This window comes from Arvicola amphibius, chromosome 15 (genome assembly GCF_903992535.2).
Source record: "Arvicola amphibius chromosome 15, mArvAmp1.2, whole genome shotgun sequence".
Taxonomy (NCBI): domain Eukaryota; kingdom Metazoa; phylum Chordata; class Mammalia; order Rodentia; family Cricetidae; genus Arvicola; species Arvicola amphibius.
The window spans coordinates 31,381,079-31,398,770 of record NC_052061.1 but is presented as its reverse complement, the minus strand read 5'-3'; the positions used below and the strand labels follow the sequence as shown (position 1 = coordinate 31,398,770).

Below are 17,692 nucleotides of genomic sequence, written 5' to 3'. Positions count from 1 at the left end.
CTCCGTGCTGACACATCCTCCTCATCAGTTGGCATCCTTTGTGGCTGATGTCAGAGACCTCTATGAGCTATGGTCTGAAAGCCATGGGATCAAATTTATTTGCTGAAATCTAACTTCTGCTCCAATGCTATCAAGAGTTATGACTCTCGTTAGATTCAAGAGTGTCATTGTTTGCTCATTCTATCCAATGGGGATGCAATGGGATCTTTTAAGCCAGAGGCCTAACTCTCACCACAGGGCAAATCTGATGGCATTTGACCTTGGATTTATTGGTTTATAAACATGTATACATTTTTTTGCTATTTGCATATTATCCAGAGTATAATTTGTTTAGAGATGTTGGTCTTACTATGTTGCTCAGGATGACCTGAAACTGCGGGCATTATATAACCTTTCTGTCTAGATATGTGAATATCAGGGCACACATATACCTATTATAAAGCTCAGCTTGCAATTAGTGGGCTTTTGGAACAACAACCTGACTGAACACATGAAAACAATAGGAAAGACTTTGGCTATTAGGTTTCTTTATTGGCCACTTACAAATAAGAAGACATGAGACTTGCTGAGAGAACATAGGATTTTGACACAGTCCACTCCCATATAATAAGTATTTCCAAAGCTCCTCTTTTATTTGAAGACTGTCTGGGGCTTGGAGAAGAGGAGAGGGGATGAGAGCAGACGAAGAAAGGAAGGGAAGGAAAGGGCCTTGTCCTTCAGGGGACAGTGAAAGAAGATTGGGGCACTTAGGGGTCACACATCTACAGTCATGGGAGCATTCACTGAGTCTCATACAAGGTGTCCCAGCATGTTGAGGAACGAGTGACACACCAAGGGTTTGTCGTACATGCAGACCGAATGGACAATTGGAGAGGTAAGGGATGGTGATGTGACTGTTAGACTCTAACCGGGATTCTCTAAGAAGGTTAGGCTGACCCCATGTGTATTCAGCCCTTCACACCATTCCTCTCACAGGGTACTACTCCTTGTGATTATTCTGAGACCCCTTTAGCTCCTGGATCTTCTCAGGCAGAGTCTGGGTCCAGAACTTCAGCCTTCTGGCCTTCAGGGCTTGGCCCACAGCAGGCTGGAGGTCCAGCTGCAGGTACTGCTCATTGTCCATCATGGGCCAGTGGGGAAGACCCTCGCTGTTGGGGTTCCTGTGGATATGCCACCCAGCAGGGTAAGGTAAGGACATGCTCAAACAAGTTGTGATCCCCCAATTTGTGTCAGGATAGTAGATTAGTTGGGCCAATAGGTGAGAGGGCTGATGGGGCACGTGTCCTAATACAGGGATACAAGTGTCACCTGCTAGTGTCTGCTCCATGTGGACAATTTTGACTACCTGGACAATTTTGGGTCTCCCTCTCAGAGGCAAAATCTAAAGAACAATATCATAGCTCCTGTCAGGTCACTGCAGTATGACCAGTAACCAATATGTACGACGTACTTAAGTGTGCCCTGGGGTGAGGAGGACTCTATCATGTGATGAGTTATCCATGCATACTAATGAGGTCATCAACCACCAATTGAGCCTTAGATAGGGACCGACCATTGAGGAGGTTGAGGGAGGGGTGTGCTCTCACCCATGTCGTGCAAAGTTGGTCCAGTACTTCGTTATTGTCCTGCTCAGCAGTTCTTCCTCCTCAGTGAAGTCAGCTGTAGCGATGGGGAAGACAAAGGTCCAGGTCCCAGTCACCCCATGCAGCTGCCTGTTCATGCTCCTCAATCACCATCCTTCCTGTAGCCTGACCTTGAACTCTAGGCCTCTTTCCCTCCTTTACCACCAAGGATCCAAGAGCCACCCACACCTCTAATTGAATGCTTCCAGATTCAGTTTTGTTCAGTGTGTCCTCATTCCATCTAACATAGGTGTGGTGGCTCAAATGATAAGACTCCTATAGACTCATATATTTGAATATGTGGTCCCCAGTTAGTGGAATTGTTTGGGAAGAATTAGGAGGTATGGCCTTGTTGGAGGAGGCATATCACTGGAAGTTGGCTTTGAGGTTTAAAAGTCCAGTCAGGTCCGGTTAGCGCTCTCTCTGCCTTGTGTTTGTAGATCAGAATGTAAGCTTTAGTTAGCTACTCTTCCAGTGCCTTGCCTGCCTGCATGTTGCTAATCTCCCATCCTTGATGGTCATAGACTCTAACTAACCCTTTGAACCTGTAAGTCCCAATAAGCTCTTTCTTCTGTAAGATGACTTGGTCATAGTATCTCATCGCAGCAATAGAAAAGTAACTGAGACAAGATTATATTTGTAAGGGTCCAGATTCTAATCTGGGTATAGCTTTTTTGAGGTTGGAAAGGGTGCTTACTTGATTATGTCCTCTCCCAGAGCCTTGATTTTCTCGGCTGGACAGAGAGCTCAGTTACCCATCAGGTACCCACCTGTGACCCCATCAAGCTCATGAAACACAAGAAAGACTCACGTTTTAAGCCCCCGTGGGAGGACCCAAAAACAAAGGGAATCTCATCACCATGGTCAGCTTTCACATAGGCTGGCCTCGTATCTTTTTCGTAGCTGGGCACATGACAGAATTCATAAAAATAGACAGGGGCACGGGAGCCTAGAGGTACAGACACATAGTTACATAGTATTATCATACATGTAACTTTCCTGCCTAACCCTTAGTGATAAGTTATGTTGGTTTACAGTTATCTGGTGTTATAATTGTCAAGTGGGTGGCCCCATGCTGGAACACTAGTTATGGGAAAGCCTTTGGCTCAACAGTGACCCTGGCCTTCCCAGCTGAGTAGGTTTGGCAAATCAATGGAGTATCAGCAACCTGTTTATTCGTTTGTATCTGGATAAGATATCACTCCCCTCTCTTACACTAGAATGAAGAAATACTAATGTAATGGCCCCTGGGGTTTGGTAACAGAGATGTGATGCAGACATGAGTGGGGACCTGGATACTATTAGGCTCATGTGGGACCCATGGCTCTGAGCTACTCCTAACTAGGCCTCATCACAGATGTACTCACATTGAAACTTTGCTACTTGGAGTACAGGAATAATGAATAAATAGTCTGCTATCATTTCCTTGTACTGTATTTGGAGGGTCTGGGCATCTTCAGTGTTGTTCATATACTCTTCCATTAGCAGGTCACTACACTCAGGAGGTATCATCTATAGCAGAGAATCAGGAAGAATGAGTTTAGGCAGGTTCTTGTTTTGATAGGCAGCAGCCTCATTGTGGAGAATGTGGCCAGGGATAAGACATGGTGTAGAGGGAAAGGCATAGGTTCTGAGGTGAGCCATCCACGAACTATACACACACACATCTTTGTTTGTAGGCATGCTGTCTGGAAGGATACATAGTGGCTCTTTCTATTGGAGGCAGTATTCAAGGTGGCTTACCATCTGTGTTGTTGTGTTCTTTAGGATAGCCGGCAGGGTCTCTCTGGTTATGCCCTTTATTGTTTGATCAGTGCCCGTGACCTGGCAGAGAGAGGACAGTTTTCTATAGTATACTGTGGGATAGATATGGATCAAGTTTCCTCTGCTCACCTTATGAGTCCCCAGACTTCTAGAGAATTGGAACTGTGCCTCACCATAGGGAGAAGCCAGCCATACTCGTCATTGTTGACTCCAATGATGCTGGGGACAGGGTGAAAATCCACAGCAGTCAACAACTCTTGGGGATGCCTGGGTAGAAATACCCCATCTACCACAGCAGGGATGGACTGGAAGACCTGCGGGACATGCAAGGGACATGGAGGTCAATTCTGATGGCCACTGAGAAACCCTAACCATTACCCCTGCCCCATTTAATTGTCTCTACCTCTGACAGAGATTCTACACATAATAGGAAATTTGGTATTATTTTACACACGTGATTAAGAAGATGCCAAACCGTGGAGCAGAGGTAAAAATTGTTTAGAGTAGTAAGGACTGACTCTCCCACATCCCTTTGACGAGGTCCTCCAAGTCACACGACTCTCCCAACCTTGTTAATAGCCAGAATCTCCTCTTCACTCTTGCTTCTCAGACAGTGCACCAGGGTCTCTGAGTCCGTAGTCTCACAACCAGATAAGCTGGCCACTTTCTGTAAAGGGATCAGGCAGGAGTTTATCCATCCTTTCAGGCAAGTAGAAGAGTTTTCCCAATCCCAGTTGATTGGCATTGTGCCCAAATATCACATTGCACTTTGTGCTGTTGAAATGGAGTCAGTATGAAATTACCATTTTCTTGTCGCTCAGATGTGACAGCCAGAGGGGTGTTCCTTCCTAAACACTTTAAAAAATAAGCTACTTGTGTTTGTCCACGAGCGTGTGTGACTTCAGGAATGCCTGTACCATGGTTTCCGTTCAAAGATTAGAGGACAACATTTGGTTGCTACTCCTCACTTCCCATCTTGTTTGAGAGATGATCTTTTATTATTTATTCCTTCCTACAAGGGTCTATCTTATTTGTGACATTTCAGGGATTTTCTGGTCTCTGCCTCCTATCTCATCCTATGAAAACCAGGATCACACACTGTTGCCGCATGCAGCTTTTTGTGGTTTCTGGGGGAATTTGAACTCGGTCCTTATGTTTTTACCTATTGAGGCATAGTGTCATCACATACGTATTTGTTTCTGAACATGATGGACAGTACAAGGCTGTTACACCCAGCCTGTATAGAAAGAAGTGGATTCTAAACCTCTAATCTCTCAGAAACTACTGAAAGAAGCTATTTCTCACACCCCTCGTCCTCCCAATAGAGAAAACTCCCAGAGTACCAGAGGGTGGAGGCTGAAGCTGCAGGGTCATCAATGGCTGAAGTGACTCACTGTGTAGACCACCTCAGAGGTGTTCGAGATCAGGTCAGCCACCAGGGTCACCCCACTCTCCATGATGGCTCTGTGGAAGAGTCCTTTGGACATGGGGGACACAACTTGTGACGATACACTTGCACCACCTGCAGACTGTCCAAAGATGGTGACAAGGTCAGGGTTGCCTCCAAAGTAGGCGATGTTCTGCTGGACCCAGCGCAGGGCAGCCACTTGGTCCAGATAGCCCCAGTTTCCTCTGGCATGGTCATCTCCAGTGCTGTGAAGACGCAGAGAAGGAATCACAGGGCTATCTTATTTCTCTTCATCTCCTTATTGCACAGTACAGGCTGTCTCCAGACTCACCTGAAGAATCCCAGAACACCCAGGCGGTACTGGATAGTGACCACCACCACATCCTCCTTGGCGGCCAGTGTGGATCCATCGTGTGTGGAAGCCGTACCCGAAACCAGTGCACCACCATGGATCCACACCATTACCTGTGGAAATCAAGTCAGATGCCAGGAGGTTCCCACCCAGCTCAAGCTCCCCCTGGGGTAACTTCTACTTTACCTAATGCTTTGTCTCAGTGTACTTAGACACACAGACAAAACTCCTCAGGACATCCTCACCTGGACCACAGACAGGGCTCTAGTACCATCAGGATACTTGCTAGTCTTTTTCCTTCTCTAAGGACCCAAGCCTGAATTAATGGCTCTAAATATGGAGTAATAACATCCCCCTACTCTCAGATGCCTATGAAATGAAATGAAAAGAGGTATATTCATCAGTGATTCTCCTGATTATTAACAAAAAAAATCATTGGTACATAGCTGATCATGGTGATGTATACCTTTAATACCAGAACTCTGGGACCAGGTAGGCTGCCTGTGGATTTCCCCACTCTCTGTTCCCCCAGACCCAATTCTCAGGGTCACCCCTAGCACTGCAACAGATCATCTCTCCCCAGCATTCCCAGGGAACACACCGGCTGAGCAGGCAGCACACTTTCTAAAAATCCAGGGAGGAAACAGAAATTAAGTATCAAAACACCCACCAAACAAAGAGAAACCCAGAAGTCAACATCTAGACCTATAACCACCCCAAACCCAGATACCTAGATGCCAGCATAAGAACACAATAAATAACAGCCAGGGCAATGTGTCTCCAACAGAACCCTGCTATCCTACCACAGCAGGTTCTAAATATTCCAACAGAGCTGAAAAAGATCTTATTAATATGAAGATGAAAGAGGTCCTTAAAGAGCAAATGAATAAATCCATTAAAAAAAGAGAAGAAAAAAACAATTGAAGGAAAGAAGTAAAACTGTTCAAGACCTGAAAATGGTTATAGAAACAATAAACAAAACGTGAACTGAGGGAATCCTGGAAGTGAAAAGTTTAGGAATGTGAGCAGAAACTACAGAGGCTTCACCAACAGAATACAAGAGATGGAAGAGAGAATCTCAGACTTTGAAGATACAATAGAAGAAATGAATACATTGGCCAAAGAAAATGTTAAATTTTAAAAACTCCTGACACAAAACATCCAAGAAATTTGGGACAATATGAAAAGAGCAAATCTATGAATAACATGAATAGAGGAAGGAGAAGAATACCAAATAGTTCAAAAGCCTAGAAAATATCTTCAACAAAACCATGGAAGAAAAATTTTCTAACTTAAAGAAGAAAATGCTTATATAGTTACAAGAAGCATACAGAACATCAAATAGATTGGACCAGAGAAGTCCCCTCAGCACATAATAATCAAAACATTAAACATACAGAACAAAGAATATTAAAAGCTTCAAGGAATAAGACCAACTATCATATAAGACAGACCTATTAGATTTACATTTGACTTCTCAATGGAGACTCTAAAAGACAAAAGGTCTTGGACAGATGTGCTAGAGACCACAGGTGCCAGCCAAGATTACTATACCCAGCAAAACTTTCAATCACCTTAAGACATTTTATGATACAATCAAATTCAAACAATATCTATATACAAATTAGCCCTAAAGAAGGTACTAAACTCTAAACTAAGGTTAATTACACACATGGAAACATAGGAAATAAATAATCTTACACCAGCCAAACCCAAAGAATGGAAGCATATACAAACCACCACCAATAATAACAACAGCAAAATAACAGGAATTAACCATCATTGATCACTAATATCTCTCAATATCAATGACTTGATTCTCCAATAAAAAGATGTAGTGATGTGACGAGCAGGCCTGCTTTTCATCCCGCATGGCTCCCACATAGCTAGCTTAGCCCCGGAAATAACAACACACAAACTGTATTCATTTAAACACTGCCTGGCCCATTAGTTTCAGCCTCTTATTAGCTAATTCTCACATCTTGCTTTAACCCATATTTAGTAATGTGTGTAGCACCTTGAGGTGGTGGCTTACCAGGAAAGATTCAGCATGTATGACCTGGCGGCTGGCTCCATGGCGTCTGTCTCAGATAGGAGAGCTATGGCGACTGTCTAACTTCCCTTCTTTCCATCATTCTGTTCTGTCTACTCCACCTATCTAAATCCTACCCTATCAAAAAGCCAAGGCAGTTTCTTTATTAACCAATGAGAGTCCTCCATCAAAAAGACACAGATTAACAGTTGATTACCAACACAGGATTAATCCTTCTGCTGCATTCAAGAAATACACTTCAATATCAGGTGTAGACATTAGCTCAGGGTAAAGGGTTGGAAAAAGATATTCTAAGAAAACAAACCTAAGAAGCAATCTGGTGTAGTCATTTTAATATCTAATAAAATTAATCAAAAGAACTGTGGAAGGATACTACATATTAACCACAAGAAAAAATACACCAAGATGACATTTCAGTTCTTAACATCTATCCCAAACACAAGAGCACCCATTTTTGTAAAAGAAACACTTTTAGTCCTTAAAACACATATTGACTTTCACGCACTAATAGTGGGAGGTTTCAATACCCCACTCTCACCAATGGACAGGCCATCCAGACAGAAACTAAACAGAAAAATACTAGAGCTAACTGACTTTATCAGCCAACTTAATCTAACAGATATTTACAGAATAATCTACCCAAACACAAAAGAATCTACTTTCTTCTCAGTACCTCACAGATTTTTTTTCAAAATTGACCACATATTTGGTCACAAAGCAACTCTCTACTGATACAAGAAAATTGAGTCAATTTCCTGTATTTTATTAGATAACTGCATACTAAATGAGGATATCAACAAGAATAGAAACAAGAGAAAGCTTTTAAACTCACAGAAACTGGGCACCTCTTTACTGAATGAAAAATGGGTTGAGACAGAAATAAAGAAAGAAATTAAAGACTTTCTAGAATCCAATGAAAATGAATACACAGCACCCAAACTTATGGGACACAATGAAGATGGTGCTTAAAGTTCACAGCATTAAGTGCGCACATTTAAAAAAAATTGGAGAGCGCTCATACTAGCAACTTAACAGCACACCTGAAAGTTCTAGAACAAAAACAAGTAAGCGCACCTCAGAGGAAAAGAGAGCAGGAGATAATCAAACTGCAGAGATCAATAAAATACATAGAGAACAGTACAAAGAATCAATGAAACAAAGTGTTGTTTTTTTTTTTTGAGAAAATCAAGAAAATATACAATCCCTTAATCAAACTAACTAAAAGACAGAGAGAGAATATCCAAATTAATAAAATCAAAATAACCAAATCAAAGAAAGTGAAAAGGGGGCCATAACAACAGACACCAAGGAAATCCTGAGACTCATAAGGATATACTTTCGAAACCTGTACTCCATCATTTAGAAAATCTAAAATAAATGGGTAATTTTCTCAATACGTATCACCAAAGTTAAATCATGATCAGATAAACAATTTAATTATACCTATAACCCCCAGTAAAATAGAAGTAGTCATTAAAAGTTTCTCAACTAAAAAAGAGACCAGGGCCAGATGGTTTTTATTGTAGAGTTATACCAGACTTTCAAAGAAGAGTTAATATATGAGAGAGAATCTATTTTCAATTAAAAAATTACCATACGTCTGGAGGCAGAGATCAAAGATCTCTGTGAGTTTGAGGCCAGCCTTGTCTACATGGTGAGTTCTAGGCCAGCCAGGGTTATATAGAGAGACCCTTTCTCAAAACAAGAAAAACATCATTGACACAATGGAGAGCCCATTCCAGTAAATTTGCAAGAGCTCAGGATGTAGCTCTCAGGCCTCTGGGAGGTGGTGTGAAACCTGAGTTGATCATGGAGCCATAGCTACTGACTTCCTAGAGTCTTTAGGTCTCTGTGTCCCATACCTAGGGTTCAGCTGCATGCCACGGCAGAGAAGGATTCCTGGACACCTGACAGGGAGGGCTTCTCATCAGGGTCTCACACTGATTTTGCCCCCTTTAGTCATCCCGAAGAAATGCCCACCCCAGATCTGAGTATGGCTTGCCACTCACAGTCAGGTTAGAGCCCTCATGGGCATGAGCTGGTGTGTAGATGTTGAGATACAGGCAGTCCTCAGACATAGAGATGGAAGGCACGCTCAGTTTCATCATTGCCAGACTTTCTGCATTCACTGTAAGAGGATTTTGTAGACACCTGGGGACAATGACAGTTATTCTAAGAGATGTTCAGTAATTAAAAACAGACTCTTAGTTCATATTTGCTCTCAGCCACTAAACCCCCACCTTTAAAAATGATTTATTTATTTATTATGATGTATACAACATTCTGCTTCCATGTATGCCTGCACACCAGAAGAGGGCACCAGATCTCATTATAGTTGGCTGTAATCCACTATGTGGTTGCTGGGAATTGAACTCAGGACCTCTGGATGATCAGTCAGTGCTCTTAACCTCTGAGCCATCTCACCAGCCCCTAAAACCGCCCTTTTTATCCCCATGTTGCTCTGATAACATGAGATCCCACTCCAAAATCTCTTCAAATTAAGGTAAAGGTCACAGACTTTGGGAAACTGGAGCTCAAACTTCTAGTGAGGCTGCCAGATGGGTCTTTGGATCCCACTCTTCCTGATGATGGGATACTGATATCTCCATGAACTTCTTGGTGTGTGTAATGACACCATTTCTTTCGTACTCTCCAAGGCCTGGGTATTGGGTCCTGTACCCATATAGGTGATGCATTAATAAACAGGGTGCTGGGACATCCTTCACCTCATATCCAGACTCTCAGGGAATTGCCTCTTGGCCAATGCTTCCTGGACACCTATAGGTTGGTCCAGTGATTGTGCAGTGTGATTTGCTAAGGAGCCGTCATCACTTTGGCCTTTCTCTGGCATCTGCAGCATATCCCATCACAGAGAGAACGCAGTGGGGGAGGAGATGGAGAAAGCACTGCAGTCTGGCTCAGAGTTCTGAGCTGCTGCCCATTTCAGGACCTGGCATTTTCTGGGTCTCAGGAGGACTTACATGGCTGGGTAGGTGGTCCCATCCCTAACACCACTCCATGGTTCGGGAGGCTCAGGAGGTGCAAATCTCAGCTCTCCTAGAGGTGGCTTGGCAAAGGGAATTCCCAGGAAGATGTAGACTCCCTCTTTGGTGCCATTCAAGTGGATAAGACTCCCCTGTACCTGTCCCGTGTGGGTAGTCCTGATGGGGCTGGCTGAGTCTTCACCTGTAAGTGACATATCAAGGTTGGGTTTGCCCAACCATCTACCTTCACACTATAGATGTTACTTCTTTCTTGCTATCCTCAATTCAGCCTTTTCCAGGTACCCACCTCTCTGGCAACTTGTCTCCACAGCATCATGATCCAGTGTGCAAGTACTTGGCAGACCTGCCGTATTTCCATAAAAAGCAAAACTCTTCCACACCTGATAAATGTGGATCACATGTTCGATGCTACTTGGTGTGCTAACAAGTAGCCCAGGGAGCAGCCAGTCTCAGGGAGTAGAAGGTGATTTGCCACCATCTTTCCAGTGCTGAAAACTCACTCCTATCTCCAGCAACATGCTGTCTGCAAGACACTATGCCACATGCCATACCTGTCCATATAGATCACTCAGGACTTGCTCCACTAGAATCTGTCACTGCTACAGCAACAGGCAAAATCTGCTGAAATGGGTTTGCTAAGAGTCAGGCTACAGCCAGGATGCTACGCCCAAGAATAGCTCTCTATAGAATCCCACCTATTGGAGTGAGTGTACTTTCAGTCAGGAGGCAGGAAAATAGCCCAGAAGGGGGCAGTTTGTGATAAAAATGTTAAAAATAAAAAACTATGCATACATTTTCCTTTTTCATTTTTAAATGAAACAGTTGAAGTTTATTAGGCAGAGATTCTTTTTACTTTTTTTTCCCCAATTTTTCTAGACAAGGTTTCTTGGTGTAAAAGCTCTGACTGTCCTGGAACTTTCTTTGTAGACTAGGTTGGCCTCGAGCTCACAGAGATTCACATGCCTCTGCCTCGCAAATGCTGGGCTTATAGGCATGCGCCACCACCACCCAGCTAAGTAGAGAGTCTGATTTTGAGTGGCATGTGACAAAATGATAACACATCTCTCATTACACGTGTAGCCTTATCAAGAGTTACTGTGTCTTTATAATGGCTGCAGTGCAAAAAGGAGGCCCATGAAAAGTAAAAACAATTGCAGAAAACTATCATGTAATTAAATCTCAGCTAATGTCATCTATATCATATTTAAAACCAAAAGTCACCATTGATTGGATTGCCATCTGACCGTTTATGTGATGCTTTAAATTCCTGACTTTGCTAAGGTAAGCACTGCTGACCAAGTTTACTTCCAGATGTCTTCCTTCCCCCGATTATTACCGATGCTGAAATTGCTGTGGTATTCTGTTTTAACATTTCTACATTTACCACCCCACCAGACAGGTTCTTGCCGTGTAGCCCAGGCTGGCTTGCAGCTGAAAAGCATTCTACCTTCTCTGCCTCGTCTAGAACACCATTTACAGGTGTGTGCCATTACACCAGCTCACACCATCTTGTCTTGCTCTCCCATGCATGAGCCTGGCCTGGGTGGTGCACAACTCTGTGCCCTCTTATAGTTATCAGTGATTCTGAACCCAGGATCCAAAGAAGAATGTTCAAATAAGCCAAGAGTGAGTTGGGCAGATCTTCCCGTCCAGGAGTCCCTGGTGATGTCTCAGAACCTGGACAACAGCAGGGAAGACTCACAGTGTGAAGTCCTTATGGCCTCCTTAGGGTAAATCTGATTGAGGAGGCCTGGCAGGAGGTCAGCATGACTCAAGCTTGGACATCTTTGGGTAGGAGGCCTCAGGGCTGCACACTAACCCCGGGCACAGTACCCTCCTGGCTCATCTTTTCATAAGCCGGAAGATTTTCTGGCAGGCACAGAGCATATGCCCTTTGCCTCGGACTCCAAGTTGTACCTTTTCCAAAGGTCAGAAAATGGAAAAGGGAACATGGGCCTCTCAGCTGGGCAACTGTTGTAGGGCTGGAGAACTGTATGACTGAGGGCCAGGAAAATTTCCCAGGATTGTTTGGAGTATACCGTGATGCTTCTTTCTCAGATACCAACCCATTTGGAGTTCAATGCTAGTAGGAAGGTGCAATTAATTTTATTATTAACCCATGGGTCACTAAGAGCTTCAGTCACAGGCACAGCCCTATACAGAAAGGGGACATGGCCCATCTGTCCCTCTGCCCCCACCACTCTTCCTTCTGACTTTCAGGCCCAGGGCTTGGCAGAGTAGCCCTCTGTACTATTGACTGTCCTCAGACACCAGTGACTCTCTGGGCTACAGGGGCCACTTTCCCACTCTGTCGTCTCTGCCTGCTCCTCCTCCCTTGCTACCTTCCCTACCACAGCTTCAGCCTCTGCCTCTGCCAAAATTGGCAACTCTGGACCCCACCACCCACGTAAGGACTCTCACCATGATCGCGAAGAAGAAACACAAGCCCACAGGCTACAGCAATTAACAGAAGCACACAGACTCCAGCAATCAGCCAACCACGATGTTTGCAGGACGGCATGATCAGCTCTGAGGCCCGAGTCTGTGCTGCTATGGGATGCACTGTGTGCAGGAAGCAGAATATGTGGGCTCTACCTAGACAGTTATTTGAGCCCTAAGATTTATAGGCAGGAGCTTGGTAGGTGGGGCAAAGTTGCAGGAGAGCTGCGACTAAGCAGAACTGATAGGAACCAGGGTTCTGCAGGTGGGGCAAATGCTTTTCTGTGATATGTGTTCCTTTTTTGGTCTCATTGCAAGGCACAACATAGCTTCAGAAGCTAATTATTCTGATAACGGTAACAGTCACCTTAAACATGAGGTCACCTTGTTTACTCTCCTTGAAGTCACAGGCCCAGTGTAGGTGTGAGACAGAGAGCAAAGAACAGAAAGCTAGGAAGCCAGGGTTGCTTTTCTAAGGTGTGCACTGTGATATTCCCACAGATGGGTGGAATGAATACTTGAGAATTGTCCTCTTGATAAAGGAAGTGCAGGAGCAAGCCCAGGGTGTTCTCGGCACACCCTTTACTCCCAAGCTTCTTGCGTCATTGAGTCGTAATTCATGGAGTCTGCATTCAGGTCTCTCCTCCCTTACAGTGATGATCTATTTTTATTGTTTTTATTGAGCTATATATTATTCTCCACTCTCCTCTCTTCCTCCCCTCTACCCTTCTAACCTCTCCTGGTACCTCCCCACCCCCAATTTACTCAGGAGATCCTGTCTTGCTTACCTTTCTATGTAGACATGTAAGTCTCTCTTAGGGTCCTCTTTGTTTTCTAGTCTCTCTGGGGTTGTGGTCTGTAGGCTGCTGTTTCTTTACTCGATGTCTAAAAGTCACTTGTGAGTGAATGCATGCTATATTTGCCTTTCTGGGTTTGGTTTACATAACTCAACCAAACATGTTTTTTCTAAATCCATCCATTTCCCACCAAATCTCAAGATGTCATTATTTTTCACCACTGTGTAGTTCTCTATTGTGTAAATGGACCACATTTTCCTCATCCATTCTTCAGTTGAGGGGCATCTAGGTTGTTTCCAGGTTCTGGTTATTACAAATAATGCTGCTATGAACACAGTTGCAAACATATCCTTGTGGTATGATTGAGTGTCTTTTGGATATATACCCAAAAGCAGTATTGTTGGTTTTGAGGGAGTCGGTTCCTAATTTTCAGAGAAATTGTCATACTGATTTCCAAAGCAGCTATACAAGTGTGAACTCCCACCAGCAATGGAGGAGCGTTCGCCTTACCCCACATCCTTTTCAGCACATGCTGTCATCAGTGTTTTTGATCTTGGCCTTTCTGACATGTGTAATATGTAATATCAATGTTATTTTGATTTGCATTTCTCTGATTGCAAAGGGTGTTAACTATTTTTAAAGTGTCTTTTAGCCTTTTTTGATTTTGCTGTTGACAGTTACCTGTTTAGGTCTGTACCCCATTTTTTATTGTATTATTTAGTCCTTCGATGTCAAATTTCTTTAATTATATATTTTGGAGATTAGTCCTCTGTTCGATGTGGGTTTGATGAAGATCTTTTCCAAATCTGTAGCCTGCCATTTTGTCTTGTTGACCGTGTTCTTTGCTCTACAGAAGCTTTTCAGTTTCAGGAGGTCCCACATATTAATTGTTGCTCTCAGTGTCTATGCTACTGGGATTATATTTAGGAAATGGTCTCCTATACCAATGCGTTCAAGTGCACTTTCTCTTCTATGAGGTTCAGTGTGGTTGGTTTTATATTGAAGTCTTTGATCCATTTGGACTTGAGTTTTTGCATGGCTATACATACGGATCTATTTGCATTCTCCTGCATGCTGATATCCAGTTATACCAGTACCATTTGTTGAATATGTTTTCTTTTTTTTTCAATTTATATTGTTAGTTTCTTTGTCAAAATCAACTGTTTGTAGGTGTGTGGATTGAAATCCAGGTCTTTGTCAGATTCCATTTGTCCTCCCATTACTCTACCAGGCTGTTTTCATTACTGTAGCTCTATAGTAGAGTTTGAAGTTTGGGATAGTGATGCCTCCAGAAGTTCTTTTGTTGTACAAGACTGTTTTGGTTCTCCTTGGGTTTTTGTTTCCAATATGAAGTTGAGTATTATTCTTCTGAGGTCTGTGAAGAATTTTGCTGGGATTTTGCTGGGCATTGCATTGATTCTGTAGATTGCTTTTGTTAAGACTGCCATTTTAATATGTTAATTTTACCTACTGAAGAGCATGGGAGATCTTTTCATTTTTTGGTGTATTCTTAAATTTCTTTTTGTAACATTTTAAAGTTCTTGGCATATAGGTCTTTCATTTGTTTGGTTAGCATTACCCCAAGGTATTTTATGTTACTTGTGGCTCTTGTGAAGGCATGATGTTTCTCTGATTTCTTTTTTGGCCCATTTATCATCTGTTACATTGGTGACCTTCAGTCTATACATACCCCTCTTGGTGAAGCTATGACTGTTTCAGTTAGACTCACTGCAACTCTGACCCCTTATTTGTTTTTTTAATTACACACTATTTTTATGATTATTAATGAGATTTTATATGTCATAAAATTAATGATCTCACAAATTGCTTTTCTGTTCATAAACAGATATCATAAAAGTAAGTATAGAACACTAAGCATCTCTGTAGTCAATCAAATTATTAACTTTTTATGGTACTATAAAATCATGACCAAATTGTCTAATAACACATGATTACATTGTGTATGAATAAGCACATGTGCTTTCCTCATTCCCCTTCCTCATAAAAATAAATATGACTCGCTAATGTTTTATTATGACACTTTGTACATGTCTGTCATGTTTGTAATCACATTCTCCCCCGATATCTTCTCTTGCCTTCTTCCTACTCTCATCAATGATCCTTTCCCTCCCAATAGTCTGCTTTCCATTTTTAAATGTTTTCATTTTAGTTTTTAAATTTTATCTGTAAGGTTTTACCTACATGCATGTATGATGCACTTTGTGTGTTCCTGATACCCACAGAGGCCAAAAAAATGTTGAATCCCCTGGACCTAGAGTTATGGTTATGAGCTGCCATGAGGCCAAAGGGAACTCAGGTTCTCTGCAAGAGCCGTAAGTGCTGTTAATCACTGAGCCACCTCTCCAGCCCCGATTTAATCTCCATGTTCTCTGTCTCTCTATCTCTCTGTCTCTGTCTCTGTCTCTGTCTCTCTCTCTCTATCTTTCTCTCTCTCTCTCTTTTCTTCCCTTCTTACCCCTGTCCCCAGTTCATTTATTTAGGCAGATGTGACATACTTTGTTCATCAGCACATGAACCACAGGCAGATGCTAGTAGGTACCCAGGCAAATGGTGGCACATATGGGGCTCAAGAGGCAGGCAGACAGGCTTACAGACCCGTGACACATACAGTTGGCTTGGTGAAGACATAGGCACCCAGCTATGGCTTCAATTCATCAGCAAATCAGCCCCTTTAGATATTCAACAAAAAGTCTTTACCCATCTCAATAATGTCTCTACCATAGCCAGTAAATATTTGGTCTTTTCTTATGGGTGGCTTGTGGGTGAAATCAGTGTTCTGATGTCCCTGGGGCATGTAAGGCAGGACTGGGTAACCTCATGGAGATTTCTGAGAAGGGACAAATCTTCAGTTAATTGTGAGAGGAGATTAGGGGCAGTAGCCCCTATGGAATTGGTTATGGAGGGTTGTTAAAATGGTAAATCTTTTCCAGGTGAAATTATTTTTCACCCTTAACAAACCAACCTTGAAAATGAGGTTTCTCCCTCTTTGGATACTTTTTCTTTTTTTCTCAGAAAAGGAAAGGAGGAGGTAAATGGGCAAGGCAAAAAGGATCAAAGAGAGGTTTATGACTAGGAATTTAGTTCCCCTGTCAACCTTAGGATTTCCTAAACTAATAATGACAGAATTAAATTCTTGGTGCTCCTGGCAATGGAGGATATCTGCCCACTGGGAACAAAAGGTAGCCTGCAACAACTTCAAAAGCTGGGTGGTGGTAGCACAGACCTTTAATCCTGGCACTTGGGAGGCATAGACAAAAGGCTCTTTGTGAGTTCAAGGCCAGCCTAGTCTACAGAGCAAATTCCAGGACAGCCAGAGATATACAAGGAGATCTGTCTCAACAACAGCAGCAACAACAACAACAACAAAAAATCAAGGTGTGATTAATTCTAGATGAGTCCTTGGCAGGTAGGACTCCACTCCTTCCATGTGGGAATGCGTGATATGGAAGCTGTGTTTGGCATCTGAATAGATATTTGCTAACAGATCCTTGGTCAAGGTTAGTGTGCTCTGGCTAATACAGTAAGTTCAGCTTGTTATGACATGATCCCTGGGAGGAGGGGCCCTATCCAGTAGCTTAGTCAGAGGTGGGTATTGTCCCGTTTGTGTGACTTCCTGAGTTTAAGCTATACTCCTGTCTATACATCACATGAAGGATTGAAGGGGCAAGGGATAATCAGAGCTGCTAGGGAAGGAGTAAGAGAGTGATTTACTGTTTGGGACAGTGGGGAGAGGAGGATTTTCTGGGTTTGAGGGAGCAAGGAGAGAGTGATGCAGCTTAACTGAACAAAGCCATGCCAGGGGTTTGAGGTAGAGTGGCTTCGAGAGCTTGGTGATGGGTGGAAAATGACTTTTTTTTTTTTTGAAGTCAGGGATTGTGATGCCTCCAGAAGTTCTTTTATTGTACAGGATTGTTTTGGCTATCCTGGGTGTTTTGCTTTTCCATATGAAGTTGAGTACCATTTTTTTGATACCTGTAAAGAATTTTGCTGAGATTTTGGTGGGCATTGCATTGAATCTTTAGATTGCTTTTGATAAGATTGAAGCTGAGCAGCTTCTGTAAAGCAAAGGACATTGTCACTAAGACACAAAGGCAGCCTACTGACTGGGAAAAGATCTTCACCAACCCTGCAACTGACAAAGGTCTGATCTCTAAAATATATAAGGAACTCAAGAGACTAGACTTTAAAATGCTAATTAACCCAATTAAAAAATGGGGCGCTGAACTGAACA

General features: G+C 42.8%; 1 protein-coding gene across 1 annotated transcript; it reads right to left on the bottom strand.

The window, feature by feature from the left end:
• Positions 1-761: 761 nt before the first annotated feature.
• Positions 762-16,089, bottom strand: LOC119801724 (acylcarnitine hydrolase-like). The gene is made up of 15 exons (XM_042054201.1): positions 15,957-16,089; positions 12,626-12,766; positions 11,708-11,881; positions 10,491-10,547; positions 10,181-10,385; positions 9,209-9,350; positions 5,126-5,259; positions 4,781-5,039; positions 3,955-4,053; positions 3,560-3,700; positions 3,366-3,446; positions 2,990-3,134; positions 2,434-2,571; positions 1,587-1,659; positions 762-1,160 (listed from the first exon to the last, which is right to left on the bottom strand). The coding sequence occupies exons 1-15, from the start codon at positions 16,087-16,089 to the stop codon at positions 980-982; spliced, it is 2,103 nt and encodes a 700-aa protein (XP_041910135.1). The 3' UTR covers positions 762-979.
• Positions 16,090-17,692: the final 1,603 nt, after the last annotated feature.

Excerpts from the sequence above, each read along its gene's own strand:
- LOC119801724 (XM_042054201.1), bottom strand. The coding sequence starts at position 16,089 with ATGTCTTCACCAAGCCAACTGTATGTGTCACGGGTCTGTAAGCCTGTC. Across the intron at positions 10,386-10,490 it reads GGAGACAAGTTGCCAGAGAG|GTGAAGACTCAGCCAGCCCC; the intron begins GTGGGTACCTGG and ends TGTCACTTACAG. Across the intron at positions 1,161-1,586 it reads ACCAACTTTGCACGACATGG|GAACCCCAACAGCGAGGGTC; the intron begins GTGAGAGCACAC and ends GCATATCCACAG.